The sequence below is a fragment of the Fusarium sambucinum genome, chromosome IV (assembly GCF_050947815.1).
Source record: "Fusarium sambucinum isolate potato_lamoka chromosome IV, whole genome shotgun sequence".
In the NCBI taxonomy this organism is placed as follows: domain Eukaryota; kingdom Fungi; phylum Ascomycota; class Sordariomycetes; order Hypocreales; family Nectriaceae; genus Fusarium; species Fusarium sambucinum.
The window spans coordinates 2,971,719-2,990,150 of record NC_139291.1 but is presented as its reverse complement, the minus strand read 5'-3'; the positions used below and the strand labels follow the sequence as shown (position 1 = coordinate 2,990,150).

Below are 18,432 nucleotides of genomic sequence, written 5' to 3'. Positions count from 1 at the left end.
CAGTCGCTTGATACGTAATGGCTACGAACGGAGCCCAGGAGGCCTTTGCGCCGCCCGATGTGCTGGCTGCTGTCATGACGATGAGGAGCGGGGAGCAAGACGCAAAGAAGCATGCTCACGAATACTTGGAGAGATTTCAGAAATCGGTGGGTTACTGCAATGTTCTAACTTTTACTCGTCAGCTCGCTAATAGCTGAGGTATACAGAAGGTTTCATGGGCAACTATAATAGGTATTCTACAGTCAGATGCTGAGCCAGAGGCCACTCTCTTTGCTGCCATCACCCTCCGTGGAAAGGTTTGACGCTCATGCAAGCTTCTATGCCCTCTCATTTCTGACTTTTTCTAGATTACATACGACCTATCTACTCAAGTTCCTGCCAGCGAACTGCCTGCTCTCCGAACCCAGATCCTCTTGCTTCTAAAGCATTTCGCCCCAGGACCCAAGCCTATCCGCGTCCAGCTCTGCGTATGCCTGGCCATCCTTGCCATTCAGATGAAGGATTGGAACGATGTCCTGTCATCTGTTGTTCAGTCACTTAGCGACAGTCCCGAGAGCCACGCCTGTATCCTGGACTTTCTGCGGGTTCTTCCCGAAGAAGTTACCGAAGGTCGAAAGATCACCTTGTCTGTATGTGGATCGCGCAACTATAGATCGGAAACACGCTTCTTTCGAGATTGTCAAATCCGGTCGACCTCAGCACCAGTTCAAGTCTAATTGTTGGAATTAGGAAGAAGACCTTGCCATGCGAACGCAAGCTCTATTGGCAGACAACGCGGGCCAGGTTGTCCAACTGCTCATTAACTACTCCCAATCTTCGCGTAAGTAGTTTTAGATATTCCTGCACACAAACCACTGACATCCACTGTAGCTGCAGCTGCACAAAACCCCCAGTTGATGGAATGTATCACATCTTGGCTTCGAGAGGTCCCAGTCGGCGATGTTGTCAAGTCGCCCCTCATGGACATCGTTTTCAACGGCACGACGAGCGATAACTGTAGCCAGGAGGCTTCCGAGTGTCTCTGCACCATGCTTCGAGAGACCAGCGACGTAGACGAGAGCCAGGAGATCATCGAAATGCTATTCCCTCGGATTATCTCACTCAAGCCTCAAATCGTAAAGGCAGCCGAGGAGGAGGATACTGAGACACTCAAGGCTTTGACCAAGGTGTTTGCGACAGCCGCGGAAAGCTGGGTTGTTGGAATCGCACGTCAGCCCGCACACTTCCGGCCTCTGGTTGATGCAATCTTGGAGTGCGCCCTAAGAGATACAGAGCGGGAAGTTATCGAGCATACCTTCAACTTTTGGTATGAGCTCAAGCTCTACATCGTGCTCGATATCTACATACAGGGTCGACTTGAGCTGGTTGACGTCTATTCGAAGCTGGTTGACGTTCTCCTCAAGCACCTCGAGTACCCCAAGCCGGAATCGGGTAACGAAAACGACTTGTTCGATGGCGATCGAGAGCAGGAGGAGAGGTTCAGAGAGTTCCGACACCACATGGGCGATACACTGAAGGATTGCTGCGAGGTGATGGGTGTTACAGATTGCCTGACCAAGGTTCTCCAATCCATACAATTGTGGATGTCCAAGTATGCCAACCAGGTGACCGACACAACAGTTCCTCACTGGCAAGAGCTGGAGGCGCCTCTCTTTGCGATGCGCGCCCTGGGACGTATGGTTGACAAGGACGAGAACATTGTCCTGCCCCAGCTCATGCCTCTTCTTGTACAGATGCCCAGCCATGAGAAACTTCGTTTCGCAACCATCATGGTCCTTGGCCGATACACAGAATGGACAGCCGCACACCCCGAATATCTCCAGCCTCAGTTCAACTACATCGTCACGTCGTTCCAATCGGATTCCAAGGAGATCGTCCGGGGTGCTGCCTTGGCCATCAAGTACTTCTGCACCGATTGTAAGCATCTCTTGAGCGACCAGGTGCTGCAGCTTCAGGAGTTTTATGATCAAGTTCTCGACAAGCTTCCCGACCTGAGCAAGGAGGAGATCACAGAGGGTGTGGCCAACGTTGTGGCTTGCCAGCCTACGGAGGAGGTTTACCGTTTACTCAAGGTTTATTGTGACCCCTTGATTCAGCGATTGATGACAAAGGCAAACGTTGCCACTGACGAGGAGGGCAAGCTGGCTCTTGCAGGTAAGCATGTCACCCCCATCTAGAACTGCCAAACAGCTAACCCTTGTCTAGATCATCTGCAACTCGTCACCATATTTGTTCAGCATGTTGTGCCTCCTGTCAACCCAGGTCAGGACAACCCTGCTGTTAAGTACTGGCAAGAGGTTTTCCCCATCCTTTCCACCGTACTGGACAACTTCCTGAGCTTTACACCCATCTGTGAGCGTGTGTGCAGGTGTTGGCGCAACATGGTAATTTCCCACCGTACAGCCATGGCCCCCTTGCTCCCCGAGATGGCAAACAAACTCGCCGGTGGTTTCAACAACTCCAGGGAAGGCTGCTTCCTGTGGGTGACTTCGGCAATTCTGCGTGAGTTTTCCGAGGCTCGTGAACACGTTGACCAAGCTACCACCGAAAACATCTACACCTTCTTTGAGGCTCAGACAACAACCTTCCTTCGAGTCATGACGGAACTGCAGCCCAAGGAACTTCCTGACGTTATCGACGACTTCTTCCGCCTCCTGATTGACGCTCTTCTATATTACCCACAGAGGCTTATTCCCTCTCACCTGCTGCGATCCATCTTTGAGGCGTCTATCTATGCTCTAACCCTTGAGCAGCGAGATCCTCTCTCCTCAACACTGCACTTCCTCCGCGACCTGCTCTCTTATGGTGGCGACAACCCTGCTACTAGTGACGGTCTTCCTGAGGCCGCGGCATCTGAGATGAAGAACATTGTTAAGGGCTTGCTGCAAACCCTCGGCGAGAACTTGGTCAAGCAGATCATGGCGGGTATGATGATCACTTTCCCTCGTGACTGTTTTGCCGACGGCAGTGGTGTTCTCCTGGCTTGCTTTGAGCTGGTCCCGCTTGAGACTCACGAGTGGGTGTCCCGTACAATAGAATTACTGCCTGAGGGAACCGTCTCCCCGACCGAAGCCAACCGATTCCTGCTCAAGACCAAGGAGAGACTTCAGTCAGGAGATCCCAGCGCTATGAAGAACGTGCGTGCGATTCTACAAGATTTCACCAACACATACAGGCGACGAAATGTGGCTCCTCGCGATGGTCTTGGCCAGCTTGAGGCCACTCGCTTCCAGTTCTCTGGATGAGCAAGGGCATACATTGATGATAGGACAAGGCAAATTTGATTTTGAGGACAGGTATCTAGATGCGCGCAAGTTCTCTCTCGCCTACCTAGATGATATCTGGCTGAACTAGAAGGGCAGGGAGGATTGTTGGGAAATTGCGAGTCATTAGACATGAATGTACAATGGAGATGATCGAGGATACTAATTGAGCGTTTCTTTGATGGGAATTATGGGACGGTTTGGGATGCATAGCGAACGCCGGTTTGCAAAAGAAGCAAGCATCGACGAAAAGGGCGCCTGGAGAGAAGAAGGAGGTTATTGCCTAGAACGCTGAAGTGCGATGTGAAGATTATGTGTAGATATAAAAGTAACCCTTTTTACGATACCCCTAGCAACTCCGTCTCGACTTCTCAGTTGATGCTTTCACAACATGTACGTGTCCATCTTCCAAGTATCCAACCCAAGTCACACCAACAAACACCACTTCGCTACTATATCATAACGAGGATGCATGAGATTCAAAAACGAGCTCTAGTCATTCAGGTGAATACAAATATCAACAAAGAACATGATATGGCGTCCTCTTTTTGAGAATGGTTTGAACATCTCAAAACAGTTAAAATATCACAATGGTGAGTCTCGGCAAGTCCGCACTGACAAAAGACGAGTTCCTGAATTAGTTACATTCACGAATGACACCATGAAATTCATGAGCACCCAATGATTGTTCCCGCTCGCTCTTCCAGTTCTTTGTGTAAAACAGGCCCAACATCAAAGGGGAACACGGGACTTTCTCTGAAAGAACAGTGAGTGTCTAAATTGGGAGCCAAAGAGCTTGGGGTTAGTCCAGGGGGGGCCGCCCATAATACAACAAAGGCGGTTTACACTGAGGAGAGTGCTCACGAAACAAAGGGATTGAGACTCGAGACATGGGGACTCGACTGATAAGAATCAGAAGGTCAGCTCGTTATGGTTCAAATCATTATATTGCCTTGGACACGGAGACCTTCCTTTCCAACATAGTCTATTCTGGTTCAACACTGTTCTTTTGATTTTCATAGTCTTTGATAGACTGGTTATCAGTTTCACCACGCTGACTTGTTTACATTGTACATCGACTACTCCCTCATTTTGTATTAGTCTATCGTTCCTCGTACTGGAAGTCTACTATCCAATCGAGCAACCATTAACTGCCACCCGTCAGTGCATCTCGAATCATGGCAGACAATAACTACTTTCTTCCCACGCCTCCCGATCCGACCGATGAGATAGATCAGCCTTGGCTAGACCCTGGTCTGATAGATCCTAGTTTGTTTGATCTCAACCAGTCCAATTCGCCATTAGCTTCCCGCAAGATCCCCCCATCATCTCAGCCACCCATCGTTCCGACCCACGATCCGACCTTGGCCCCAGCCATCAACCCCATCACTGATGAACCCATCTTCAAATCCCCCATTGTTCCTCCTCAGAACCAGCCTGCTCGTGCTTTGGGTTTTCCAGTTCCTACTCCTGCATATCCCGATGGATATCCACCCCTTGATCCTGAGTTCCCAATTTTTAACACAAGCTTCCCTCCTCCTGTATTCTCGAATCCTTCTCCCGCTCCTTCGGGTCCCTCTCCCTCGCCCTACCTTAACTCCGCCGATGTTTTGAACCAAGCCCCTTCCATGAGTCCGGCGGTTCCTGATCCAGGTACTACCAAGGGCAAGAAGAGAGGTCGAGCACCATCACCCACTGCTGATAAGCCCCGTCGTACACGGCGTAAAACTGCAAAGTCTGCCGCTGCTGAAGATGACGGCAACCAAGTTGACAGCCCGGCCTCGAACGACAACGCGCCAGTTTCCAAGAGAACCAGAAGCCGTGCAAAAACTAGTGCCAAGAGCAAAGCGAGCAGCAGCGGAACCAATACTTCCACATCTACGAGGCCTGCGAAGGGCCCCGACAAAGCCTCCAAGAATTATTACATCAGGCCCTCACGGCTTACCATGCCCAACAATGAAGGCACTGCCCCTCCGCTAGTTCTGAAGACAACAAACCGTAGGGATAAAAAAAAAGGCAAGGACGAGAGCACTGGCATGGTCAAAGACAAGCAGACTTCCGTAAGCACTCGAGGTGACCACGAGATCGCAAAAGGGGGCATATGTGACTTCTGCGCCAATCATCCCATCGGCAAGACGATGTTCGCCGCGAACCCAGTATGCGACTGGGAGCAAATCCCAAGTATGGGCCCGGATGTTTTCAACAGGGAGTGCGGCAACTGCGCAAATTATCGCTCTCGAAACCGACAGCCCGGAGATGTTGCTACCAAAAACGACCATATGTGTCGCGTCCCAGGCGTCAAGACCGCTCTGATCGATTTTAAACACAAGCAATACGGCGACGCTGATCCCCTAACCTTCGCAGAGCCTGCATGCGACCGTTGCTCGAACAACGGAGCGTCAGAGACTTGCGACGTAGACGCCATGCTCGGCTACGTTTGTTCTCACTGTCGGCGCGACCAGCGTTGCTGTGTTGATGACAGTCTTATTCCCATGCAACGGCCCAAAAAGATGACTCTTTCAGCATGGTATCGGCACGCGTGCGACCGATGCCTTGCACGCCATCTACAATTCAAGACGATGAAAGGAGACGAGTGCTGTGACTGGCTCACCAACAGGCAACTGTGGGGGGATACGCAGAAACAGGGCTGCACAAGATGCTCCCAAGACGGTGCGCCGTGTATGGACGACAAAAACAACATTATCGCACCACCTTCGCATGAGCCTCCCCCAACAACTTGGCGTATACGCGACAAGTTCGAGGTGGACGAGAACAAGAAGTTGAAAAAACGAAAAATCAAATGGTACGAGTACGTGGAAGCCACCACCGGTACCATATGGCGTAAAAAGTGTACAGGTTGCCAGTGGGCTGGAGCATCAGTCGAGTGCCTAGTTATGTGGCATCAGTCGGGTTACGCATGTGAGCGCTGCACACAATTCGGTGTCGACTGTACCACATATGACGTCCAAAATGATGCATGGACAAGATATCCAATCTACGACCTGAGCAGAGTTGGTTTCGGCCAGTATACTCCGTACGTAGTCTGCAAATCGTGCAAAGACAACGGACGCAATTGTGATCGAATGAGGCCGTGCGATTCTTGCACAAGCACCGGTTCCGCATGCGATGGTTTAAAGAAGGATAATGCACATGGATGCATCTCCCGGTTTAAGATCGCTGAGCATGGGACAGGCCAACAGGCTCCGCCCCCTGGTCCGCTGTATTATCTGGCCTTGGGCTACGGCCCAGGAGGCGTCAACGATATCAAAGATGGACGAAGTGTCGAGCATTGGATTGGCCCTATTGCTCCCGTATACGGCATCAATACTCTTAAAGATGGCGCGGCTCATTATCGAGCTGTCGCCGACTTGCATCGAGGCCATCGACCACCAAGCAACGTGCTTCCCCCAAGCATCACCGCCCCCTTGAGCACAGCTGAGGGCATGCCAGGCGTGTTCAAAGACGTGCAGTCCAGGGAACTGACGGTCGAACAGTTGGCAGCACTCATCCTTCATTTCTGGCCAGGCTACCAAGTTCCGGTGGGAGATGGAAAGGCATATCGGACGGTTTGGAATTCACTCCGCGATGCCCAGAATACGAAGATGACAGAGGCTGGAATAGATGCGTCTATGACGCCAGCAATGCCACGTACCTTTGAAGGAAACCCAGTGCTCTCTGACCTAGAAGCACTCCACAGTGGGTTGCTGGGTCTTCCTGCAAGACAAAACGCGACCCCTCCAGCTCCAGCTCAGCCACCAACCCCAGACTTCCTTATACAAGCACCTGGCGTCACATCTGGATTTTATATGGACGATTTATATGATGGTGGTGCTTATGGTGGTTTTATTCTTCCTGATCCCATCCAGCAGCCAGTGGTCAGTGAGCCACAGCAGGAAGAAAACTCATACGCTGCTGTTGATAACTTGATCGCCTCAGGATTATTCGGATATCAACAAGGTGGTGATGATCAGCAAGCTCAACAGGCCCAACAGGCTCAACCCCCAGCGGACTCGGGCCCAAACATTGATATCACCACGATGAATCAGGACACTCTAAGAAGGATGCTCGGCCTTGATGAGGATAAACCTCGTGGCCGCTTCATGGCGAACCACAATTACGCCGGAATATTCAAGGCTCACAGCCGACGGAAAGCTTTCGCAAACAGAGGCCCCAAAGGCATAAAAATGAAGGATAAGAGCTTCAACCCCTTCCTGGGTTTCGTTTTGGATGATAATCAGAAGCCGCGCCTCAAAACAAGGGAGAAAAGCTCGCGATGGAAAGCTTTTAACCCTCTTGAGGGCTTCGATATGGAGAAGTGGCACAGGTCAAGTAACCAGCCCGATGAAAGATCATCTGAACCACGCCTCTTTTCTGTTGTCAATGGTCAGTGGAAGCAACCCGCGCCTCAAGCGAATGTCTTGGACGATATCCCTTACCAGGAAAAAGGCGGGAGATCACAACAACGTTGCGCCGAGCCAGGAAACGGTGGAATCGGTCGCTGTGGCTCTCGGAACGTCAATGGGCAAGATCAAGCCGATTGCCAAAGTCTTGCACACCGCAACACAATGCCTGGCTACTTTCCGATATGTGATAATTGCGTCCAGGGTAACGTCAAAGACATGTTTCGTCATGGCCATAGCCCCGTCACAGAGAATGAACTTCTCAGCATGCGTGCTTACTTATGCAACGATTGTGCTGGCCATATGAGCAGTAGTGTCCAGAACGCAGTCGAATACAGAGCCATTGGCGCCCGCCGAATATATGGTATAGTAGCTAACAACACGCCCGATAATGACCCATCGCAGGCCGTGGAATTCCGTAACACGGAGGCATTAACAGGCTGCTCATGTGCGAACAGGATGTTTGGAACATCCCTTTGCAGATTCCATAGATTGCACTATGCTGAAGAGGCTCTCAAATTCTCAGCTTTGATGCAGGAATGGCGGCTTTCGTGCTTTAAGAAGGCGGTATGCCCAGGTTGTCTTGCCCGAAAGCCCCTCGACAGTGTCAATCTATCGGCAGATTCTGGGGGCTTTCTGAACGGCGCACCCACAGCATGGGCATGTGTGAACTGCAACGATTGGGTAGCAAACGAGAAGAACGACGGGACAAACCAGCCAAGCCTCATCGACAAGAAATTATGGAATTCAAACATTGGGCGTGAGATTCTTGGTCCGCGTCAAGAAGCGGTGCATGCAGGGGTTCGTCAAATAGAAGATATCGAAATGGGTGGGATGTAATGATCGATGATGATGGAGGCAGTAAGAGCGTAGATTCCGGAGTTTGGCGTATTTGAGACAGTCTAGTTTTCAAATCAATCAATTTTCCAGATGTTACCAGATCGAGACACAACTAGAGATCGACCTTTCTGAGTGAGTCCGGCACTTGTCCAACCTATTGTGCGCGATCAAGAACTCACTGGGTAAACACTGGCATTAAGCATTCCGTCTCGCTTTCATGTGAAAAGCCATGTGGCTGAAATCACGACTCATCGGAATGTTCTGCCCAAGGGAAGAAATCAATATTTGAACCGTAAGAAAATTGTGTATTGTCTGACTGAACCATTGCTGCTGGAGAGAAGGAGACCTCGAGATTGACAAGATAGAAAAAAGAAAAGAAGCAAAAAAAAAAAAAAAGAGAGAAAATTACATATATGAAATAATGGATATAGAAGAACCTGTAGAAACCGTGCTTTAATCTTGAAATATTCATCCTCCCCGGCAACACGAACCAAACGAGGAAAAGATCGGGTGGGTTGTGTCTCTCGCGAGGTCGTTGGGAAGGGATGAGCAGTATAGCACTGCACTGCTTTGCCTATACTTACACAAACTCCCTTCCCGGTGTCTTTTTCTCTCTTCCAGTGAGTAGACGGTCCGTTTTTTTGTTTATCCACAACGTTCAAAACAGCAGGCCGCTCCAGAGAAACGCCGATCCATGTTCCACGTCATATGGACATGGGTCATTAAGCATGAGCCATCGGCCTCACAAAGACATGACATGTCATAGGCACGCCGGGTCCCTTATCCCATATCGCTGGGTATTTCCATGGGCTGCGTCCATTTTAAACATGAACGCAAGCCCAAAACCTGACTCCTCATCCGATGCGGTCAAAAATTCATCTCCGTGCTCTTCCGAAAGCCTCCTGGTTAAATTGCATCCTCACATCGTATTGCACGTAATCGACAAGACCCAGGCAAAGCGGGTATATTCTGCCAATCACATCCACCTTCGTCTCGAGGCGGGCGCTTTTCGTCCACATGTGCCATTCCGTTTACATGAGCACACACTTGGCACAGCATCCGGCTTCTTGTTCGCCATTGTCCATGTCCATGGGCTTGGGGGGTCCGTTCGCGCCAGAGGTGCCACCACTGCCGGTCGAGTAACCCTGCATCTCGCGGTTATATCTTCGAATCTCTCGTACGATATCGTAGAAGGCCTTGTCGACATTGATTCGTGACTTGGCTGAGGTCTCGATAAACTTGCAGCCGAATGATCTGGCAAGAGCCTCTCCCTCTGTAGTAGAAAGAAAAAAAAGCGTTAGTGAATGTTGGTCGAATAGGATTTATGATGTCGACGTACCCTGTCGTGACACATCTCGTTCACCTTCCAAATCGCACTTGTTGCCAACAACGACCATGGGGAAGTAGTCCTTATCCTTGACTCGCAGAATCTGTTGTTGGAATGTGGTGATTTCCTCGAAGCTTTGTCGCGAAGTAATGGAGTAGACTAGTAGAAATCCCTCTCCGGTTCGCATGTACTGCTCGCGCATGGCGCTATACTCCTCCTGGCCAGCTGTGTCGAGAACATCGAGCAGGGCGACCTCTTCGTCGATAACGCACTGCTTTCGGTACGAGTCTATGCGAGGTACTATGTCAGTGCGTGTTGTGGTACGGCATAACGATGATGCAAATGCGATTAGAGTTCACGAACCTTCAATTGTAGGATCATACTCGTCGACGAAGTGGCTCTGGATCAACTGGATGGTCAAACAAGATTTACCGACACCACCGCCACCGACAACGACGAGCTTGTACTCTCGTAGGAACTATATTTCAGAGTTAGTAAGACAATAATGCGTGACCGGTTGATTGAGGTAGGCAGAGGCTCAAAAGGACTGAAAGCGTGTTCCGTCGAGACAATGTTGTTTTCGCATCGTACCTTTGTGTTCGCAGCCATTGTGAATTAGCGTTTGAGTTGCGCTTCCTGTATTATCTTTTGCTCGAGGCGAGTTGTCGTAAATTCAAGATGATGCAAGGCAAGTCGCGAGTAAACCGGATTGAAAGGCAAACGACCGAGGACGACAGCACAGCGGAAATGGAGATGAAGATGGAGTTGGAAGAAGGCAGGTTGTGTACGTTCGCAGGCGAGACGATGTAGAAGAACAAAGGAAGTAAGAGAGAGAATGAACGATTTGCCGCTGGGGCGAGCGGATTCTAGTTCTGAATGTGTGGAGAGAGAGGGAAAGACGATTCGGATGGGCCAAATGGGTTCAAGAAAAAAGGTCAAAGCAGAGGGAGTTGAGCGAGGGTAGAGAGAGTAGAGGAAGGGGAACAGGCCTAAAGAGGAAAGGGTCGAATGGCCAGGGTAGGAAAGCATCCTGGAAGGGGAGCAAGGGAAAGGGAGGAAGGGGGGTGTCCACGGATCGGATTGGTTTGGGAGCACCTTGGAATGGATGGGTCAGCTCGGTATCAGGTACATTTTGATCGCTCGCGAGAGAGATGACTTCAGATGTACCCACGACCTTTGCCAGCCATTGTCGCGCTTGCCCAGGTGTTCTGGGTGTTTGCAGTCGGTTGCTTTTTTTTTTCTTTTCCTTTTGGACCACTGGTATCCGATACACGACGGTTAACATGGACACTACAAACAGAAACAAAATATAACCGAACCCATCCAAGGATACGGTTAACGAGAACGTTTTCTTTCTCTCATATCATGACCAGGGAAGGCTGGTCTCGTCTAGTCTGGCCTGACCGGGTCCGTTTTCGCTTCGATTGACAGCTAAGAATCATGACTTCACTTTGTTTTGCCCTGTGTTTCTCACTAGGCCTTCAGTGTATACGGACACACACCCAGCACCAATATCCCACGGCTTTCCAGGTGGTCAATGTCTGGGCGCTCCCGAGCGCTGAGATGGATGGTCAGGCCCCATGGAATTATTACTGGAGACTTCCCGTCCCGTCCTGTCAGTGGATAAAAGGCATGTGTAGGTCTTTTGAGGGGACACCCGATGGCCGGATTGGTCGCTAGGGTCGATGAAGCCCAGCCTCTAAATTCTAGAGGTAGGGAGGTGTTAACCGTCAATGGAGATCAAAGGCTCGCCATAGACGTTGAGAGAACAGTATTTGTTCTACGAAATCTTGAACCTTCATCTCTAACATAGGGGTCGAATAATTCACTGTTGGTTAGAGAGTGGCCTATCATGTGTTTTCTGCAGCCCTACCAGCAAGCCCAGAGGCGTCCACCATTCTCTCCAACTCGAATGCAGCCGCCTCTCTGGTTATTAAGATGAGGAACTCTACGATCTCACTACAGCCTGAGTGGCTAGATTAGATGACTGGTTCTTCCAGCCGCCAGGACGGCGGGAAACTAGTGTTGGTGCAAGAGAATGGAAATGAACCTGGCGCAAGCTGGACCAGTCCTTGTCTTGTCTTTTGGTTTGTCCATTAGCAGTTTGCAAGACAAAACAAGCCACAAGAGTTTGTCAAAGAGGCCAAAAAGAGAGCCAGAAAGCAAGACTTCTGTTTCGGCCGTCTCCGCTTTTGTCGTGCTGAGAGATAGATAATGGTCAACATCAGAAGTCAACATTGAATTTTTCAGACGCTCCTATCTGTAGTGGGAAGAAAGATTGGTATGGGGAAAGGGGGGCGTGTCTATTCTAAAGCGTCCATGGCTCAAGCCAAGCAATGGATCCATACCATATTTTCTACCTTAATGAATCCATTGCTTTTCTCGGGGGGACCCTTGCTCTACTTGCTGCTGATCAGCGAAGCTCCAGTTCTCACTGATTAACAATTGGCCTTGTTTTCCCGTATCTGTATCCGAACAGTATGTATATGCATGCATAGTAGAGTTCAGGATGATCCTTCCGTAGGCTGCTGGCCTCGTCGATGCGATGCGATGCGATGCGATGCGATGCGATGCAGCTTCGTTTCTGCAAGGGCAGCGGCTGGTTGCGTCTACTCTGCCAATCGCAGACACACTGTAGCGTGCTAAAAAGCTGATTGTGCATTGTTCTGTAGGCAGCTTCTCACCGTATCCGCGTGCTTGTGTTCCCACAGCATGCATTGCATTGCAGTACTTTGAATCGTTAATGGCCTCTGATAGATAACTCACCCACCGTCGTCATCATAGATAATTGTTGACAACGTATCCGTTTAAAATTCTGTACGGGTCAACTGGAATCTGTACATGTCTAGTAGGTAGCAGAAAAGATAGCCTCCCAAGTCCAGAGGTATAAAAATAAGCAGTCTAAGAACTATAGTCCAAGGAGCATAAAGTGACCTACTAATTTCGTCTCTTATGCTCAACGGTTAATTTTTCTGATACCCTGAGGTATGTGTACATACGGTGTACATACAACACCGATGGGTAGCAGCAGAAGTGGATGGAATAGGGGGCAATAGATTAAGTCCCTGAATGTTGTAATTTGCCAACCAGGGCAGGGTCGTTCGTCTTGATGAACGCCAACTAAGCTTCTAAGCTACTGGTCACCGACAGTATTAACAGCGATGGATACATAGTAGCGAGGGTGCAGATCCTTAACGGCTAGCCAAGACAGTAGTAAACTGTAAAGGCACGCCTTGCTACTTGCCTAAAGTTATTCTGCGCTTCTTTTTAAACTCCTTTGACAAATAACCTCCAAGTCTCTCTGTAGTCTGTACTATGGATGTTCGATAGAATAAATTAGTCCGTTCTTCCTCGCTCCAACCTGCCTGTCGTCTTATTCGCCAAGTTAACTCCAGAGAATCGATTGCGGGACGCCGCCCCGAAAGACGCCGGCGCCGTGACCCCGGCCATCTCGGTCGAGTCAGCCATGTAAATGAGGCCGACCATTTGATTATTTAAATTATCATTATAGCGGTCTCCCCATCTTTTGTTTATTACTGCCACCGCCTGGCCTGGGTAACCTAGATATTATTCCACAACTTATAAGCCAGAAAAGAATACACACGAGACTTGCCAAGGCATCCGATAGTTGTTGCCCATGTATCCTACTTCTTCTCTTTTCCTTTCTTTTTGAGAGTTCACGTCCTTTTACTCTATTGTCGTTTTCGTGGCCCAAGCGCCACACCTCAAAGACTTGGACTGCATATTGTGGACAGAATTCAGTCGGAAACGACTATCTTGACCCGTCATACAAAACATGGCTACAGACTAACAAAAAAAGGGATGCGTAATTCAGGTACACACACATATTTACCTGATCCTGTGCAGATCGAATCCTCTGCCCCTTGAAATCTGCAGGTCTAGGGGCCTAGAGCCCCATCCCTGGGCCTGGCAACTGGGGAATCGATGGGGTGATGAGCTTCCCAAGGCCAAGCTCCGATGCTCTTAATCTTAGACGGTTTAGTCCCGAGTCTCAGGCGTAGGTCCAGGATCATGGTTCAACGTACAGAGTACAGAGCAGGGCCTAACAGAGCGATCCTCGCCTTTATTCCCTTTCGCTAAATCCTCTCCACTAATACCACTCGTCTCGGTATATGCAAGTACATAGGCAAGCAACTAATACGATATATATGTTAACATGACAAATTAACGGCCGTTGAAATTGAGTCTTGAGATAAAACAGTAACCTGACTGCGAAAAGCCAAATCATAAGCACATTGATACGGCCGCTGACTGCATTCAGACTATCCACCATACCTAGTATATCTATCTACCTATATTCAGCAAATAGATCCTCACTACACAAGCATAGGTCTTATTGATCCAGCCTATAGCATACAAGTCTCACAAGGCTTGTCTATCACTTTGTTTTTGCGACCCCATACACACACGCATCAGACGTCGCAGTAACTGTTCCGCTTTGGTAAGGCGGGCAATGGCAACCCGATCCTGCACGTTTTGCTACTACGTAGTATGACTACTATTACAGCGCTGGTGCGTTTGAGGCTATCGAAGATGTGACAGCGCGTCAATGAGATCAATGCCGGGTGGGGTTTGGTTACACCTTGGCGCATTGATGGCGAGGAAGATAACATGTTCTACTCAATGCGATGCCACAGCAGTCATTATCTCGTAATGTTATCTCTGAACGGCGAGCCCCGTGAGGCTATTGCTTTGCACCGAAATATAATATCCAAATGAATGATATCAGCCTGAAGAGAGCGTTTCATTTTGATAGGCTTTGCAAAGTACTAGTATATACCGGTCCGTGTACATACAATCAAAAGCATTTTACTACATATCACAATATGATATCAACGAAGGTAGGTAGGTGAATATAGCGAAGCGAACTCACCATATCAAAATTCTAGCATTGGTGTACAAGCTTCAATTATCTCATGTTAGTTGCTTGCTTTATAGCCTGGAGGTGGGGGTTTGATCTACAATCTAGAACATGTGTTTGAGAGGCTGGTTATTCACGATCCAAGTCAGAACAAGTAGGCCAATCATATAATTCACTTACAACACAAGACAAGCCACTTGTACATACCTGGTCAACTTCTCATCACGTGCTGCTGTCAAGCATGTAAAACCCAATCGTCAAAAAGCAAGTACGGACTTGTCCTTCGGTCAAACAAATGAGTTAGTTGGGTACGTGCACCCATAATATACATCCCCATCTCACCAAAAACGACAGTTGCTTATCGAAATGAGGATGAAACCCACCAGTCGTTCGCTGACTGTGATTCGCGACTATCGTTTGGCTTTTCTAGACCACGATATGCTTTCAAACCCAATCTCCGCAGACCGAGCAGCAAACCAACCTACCCGCAAGACCCTTTTATTTCTGATGCTTGTACTCCGTTACTTCGTACTGCGAGCGCCTCTTGGCGCTGTACCCTCACGGGTAGACACGTCCTTTCACTTCGTAAAGCAAGCGAGCGCTGTGTGCAACCAGCCCCGAAGGAACCAGGTGTGCGGCTGGAAGAGATGCTCCAAGCTTCTGATATGGGTTTTTATGATATTTCTATCCCAGTGGATAAGACATCTGTTCGTAGCATTGAAGCGCGACAGTACAGTAGACGATACTTGAAGAAGAAAGGAAATTCATCCATAAATGCGGCTCGAGTTTTAGCCTAACGTCGAAGGAAGGTGTGGACCCGGGGTCCTGTCAAAGTTGCAGATATGCACGTGACTGGACCTGCTGCAGATGAGCTGCTGAACTTCGCCTACCTCTACTCCGTAGGTAAGGCGCCTACATGCAGGTAGAGAAGACCAATATCGCGAACGGGGTACAGTCCAGAACTAATTGACCTGCTGTCATCGTTGATCACTGCGTAGACATCCCATGAATTCTGCAGGCTACGGCAATGTGACCCTTCGGCTGATAAGGACATCATGCTTCAGAGAGCCTGTCCTAATGCAACCATAAGCAAAAATCATGGGCTCTACTCCGTATGTACTCTACATTCAATCTCTCTGGCTTCTAGAACGACACTTAAGATGACGTCTTCTTTCCGCTTCTACCCGTCTCCACTGTCTGTGGTCCACTCGAACGTGTCTTTAGTGCTTCTCTTAATAACAGCCCCTTTTCGGCAGATTACTCTCTTGTCTAGCTCAACGCGCCAAGGCAGCCCATCACGACATATTATTCCCAATCTCCTGTCGTCAAGGTCTGCCGCCTCGCTCTAATCTCGCCGCCGATCATGTCACGAGCCTTGCCATGGTATCGTTACGATGTGCCCAAGACACTCTCGGCTCCACCTCCACCATAGTCTCTACCCCTGCAAATTGGTCTTCAACGCACCCCAGGTTCCTTCTGGGAAAGACATCCTCGAGTCAGCTTCCCAATTCAGCGTGGCATTTCACGAAGAGCGAACCGCTTCCTAGATTGCCACGCGGATGTATCCTAATTGTGGCGATCTACGGAGTATAGCCCCTCTCTTCACCTCACGTCGCATGATTTATTAATGTACTGAGCACCAAAAAAATTCTCAAGATTGATACTACGTTACGACTTCTCAAGCTTTGCTGAGGAAATGAGACTAGTAGACACCGCTAAAGTGTCTTATTTCGGTTGCTTCAAGTAGGCCAGCCCTAAAGTCTGGAAAATGCATGCAATGTGACAGGAACCCAACATGACTCTTGTCCTTGTACACGGGCACACAACATGGCACAGTGTTTGATGTGTTGGCATCAGCTACTGAATCTGACAGGCGAGTATGTTTAACCTCACTTGTGGAACAGTGAACTTTGGGATATGCTAGATAGAATGACACGTGGTAGACTTTCATGGGATGACTTGACCTTCAATGTCAACAGCGTAATCTCCCCAAGCACAAACTACAACAGCGATACTGCATAGTTATCAAACAAAATGCGCTGGGATCGACGACGCTACTTTCTTTGTGCCGTTGAATCACCGAATGTTTCGAGACCGTGCGCTAGCGTCAGACTGCATATAACTCCGAACACTCTATAACATATGTCTACATATATCCAGGGATATCAACCAAACACGCCGCCTAACCGATAGCGACTCTACATGTGATGCAACTGCACAAATAGATGGGCCGTTAAAGTTGCTATCACACTCCATCAACAATCTACTGATTTGGAAAGTATGAGAGCACCTGCGACCCTTCAAGGTTTCTGAGCAACTTGCTTTGCTGTATCCTTGTCCGCGTCTTCGGTTGCCTGCTTCTTGATCTGTTTTGGGTCTTCTTCCGTGTCACTTTCGGCGGTGACTCGCATGCCCTGGATACCAGCTTCCACTTCCTCGACGAGACTCTCGAGATAGTCCAAGTCCCTTTTGCCTAAGTCAGTATATCATATCGAACAGCTTGGCGTTATATCCCCTCTTACCTTCCAACAAGAGTTACTGTGTTGTTCTCTTTGCCCCAGCGAGGGTAACTTCCCACCTTGACACCCTTGGGCTCAACTTTGGCCGCCAGAGTCGTGAGGAATTCGGCAACGCCACTCTCAGGGATGGGAGTAGAGAATAGAACTCTGTGCGTGCCTTTACCCTCGGGATCAGTAAGTCGGGGTAGAATGTGAGGCTTTAGTCCTTCGAGAAGTCTCTGGACTGTTACTGGTAAGCAGATGACGATATCAATCACAGGCATGACCTACAAAGTCTGGGGACGCCTGGAAGAATATGGATGTTTCCATTTACAACTGACACGGGAACCCAGAGGTCTTCCTGGGGAAAGAGGGCCTGCTTCTTGAGATCCCGGGATTCGTCCGTTGGCAGTTCTGCCATGCGAAGCTTGGCTCTTCTGGCGGGTGAATCAACTTCCCAATCGAACTTGGGTTGGTTGGGGTGAGGCTTTGAAAGAAGCTTCATCTTCTCAAAGGTCTCCTGGTGAAGCTTAAGAGGTAGGTTGAAGGCTGTGGCAATAGATTGATAGGTGATGTCGTCGTGTCTAGCAGGTTAGTAAATACAAGGCCCACGTAGGTGAGTTCTTACGTAGGTCCAATCCCACCACTTTTTTATGTTAGCCATCTGATATACTGGAGTTGTTTCTCATCACTTGCCTTGTCACGACGAAATCATAGCCGTCACTCATTCTTCGAACTGCCTCAATAATCTCACTTTCATCATCCGCAATGACCTCGATTCGTTTAAGACTCTACAACTGTTAAATAACATCAAACAATACTCAGCACCCATACGTACAATTCCGAGGTTAAAGCACCATTTGGCAAGGTAGGCAGAGTTGGTCTATCATGTCAATACTGGTCCTATACCCTATACCAGAATACTCACATCAACCGTCTGGGTCGATTATGTCAGTATATTCAAAGTATTATATAGAAACTCCCAGGACATTATACCTTTCCGCCTAGGACCTCATCTCCAATGATCAAGCAGGCTGCTGTGGAAATAGTGCGCGAGTTGCGCTCATCTGCCGATACGGGAACCATGATTCGTCCAAGAGCAAATTGTCTGGTGTTGTTCGCGGTGGGAACTGAGAGATGGCGAGTGATCTGAGAGATGCGGGAGAACATGGGTGCCAAGGGCAAGTGTAATGATATGAGAGGTTGAGATAGCAGGGTTAAG

At 49.1% G+C, this 18,432-nt stretch overlaps 4 protein-coding genes across 4 annotated transcripts; 2 read left to right on the top strand and 2 right to left on the bottom strand.

The window, feature by feature from the left end:
• Window positions 1-17: 17 nt before the first annotated feature.
• FSST1_000999 (mRNA transport regulator MTR10) lies at window positions 18-3,245 on the top strand (the record flags this gene model as incomplete). Its single annotated transcript, XM_083236692.1, has 6 exons — window positions 18-146; window positions 207-296; window positions 348-629; window positions 730-820; window positions 871-2,154; window positions 2,206-3,245. The coding sequence occupies 6 exons, from the start codon at window positions 18-20 to the stop codon at window positions 3,243-3,245; spliced, it is 2,916 nt and encodes a 971-aa protein (XP_083091181.1).
• A 1,196-nt stretch (window positions 3,246-4,441) lies between these two features.
• Window positions 4,442-8,503, top strand: FSST1_000998 (uncharacterized protein; the record flags this gene model as incomplete). Its single annotated transcript, XM_083236681.1, has 1 exon — window positions 4,442-8,503. The coding sequence occupies one exon, from the start codon at window positions 4,442-4,444 to the stop codon at window positions 8,501-8,503; it is 4,062 nt and encodes a 1,353-aa protein (XP_083091180.1).
• A 1,031-nt stretch (window positions 8,504-9,534) lies between these two features.
• On the bottom strand, window positions 9,535-10,439 carry FSST1_000997 (ras family-domain-containing protein; the record flags this gene model as incomplete). Its single annotated transcript, XM_083236670.1, has 4 exons — window positions 9,535-9,776; window positions 9,843-10,118; window positions 10,194-10,308; window positions 10,422-10,439. 4 exons carry the CDS (start codon window positions 10,437-10,439, stop codon window positions 9,535-9,537), a joined length of 651 nt encoding a protein of 216 aa, XP_083091179.1.
• Window positions 10,440-17,012: 6,573 nt separating this feature from the next.
• FSST1_000996 (flavin adenine dinucleotide pyrophosphatase) lies at window positions 17,013-18,296 on the bottom strand (the record flags this gene model as incomplete). The annotated part of the gene is made up of 8 exons (XM_083236659.1): window positions 17,013-17,178; window positions 17,235-17,454; window positions 17,502-17,759; window positions 17,823-17,856; window positions 17,903-18,001; window positions 18,049-18,093; window positions 18,139-18,147; window positions 18,207-18,296. 8 exons carry the CDS (start codon window positions 18,294-18,296, stop codon window positions 17,013-17,015), a joined length of 921 nt encoding a protein of 306 aa, XP_083091178.1.
• Between the last annotated feature and the right edge of the window lie 136 nt (window positions 18,297-18,432).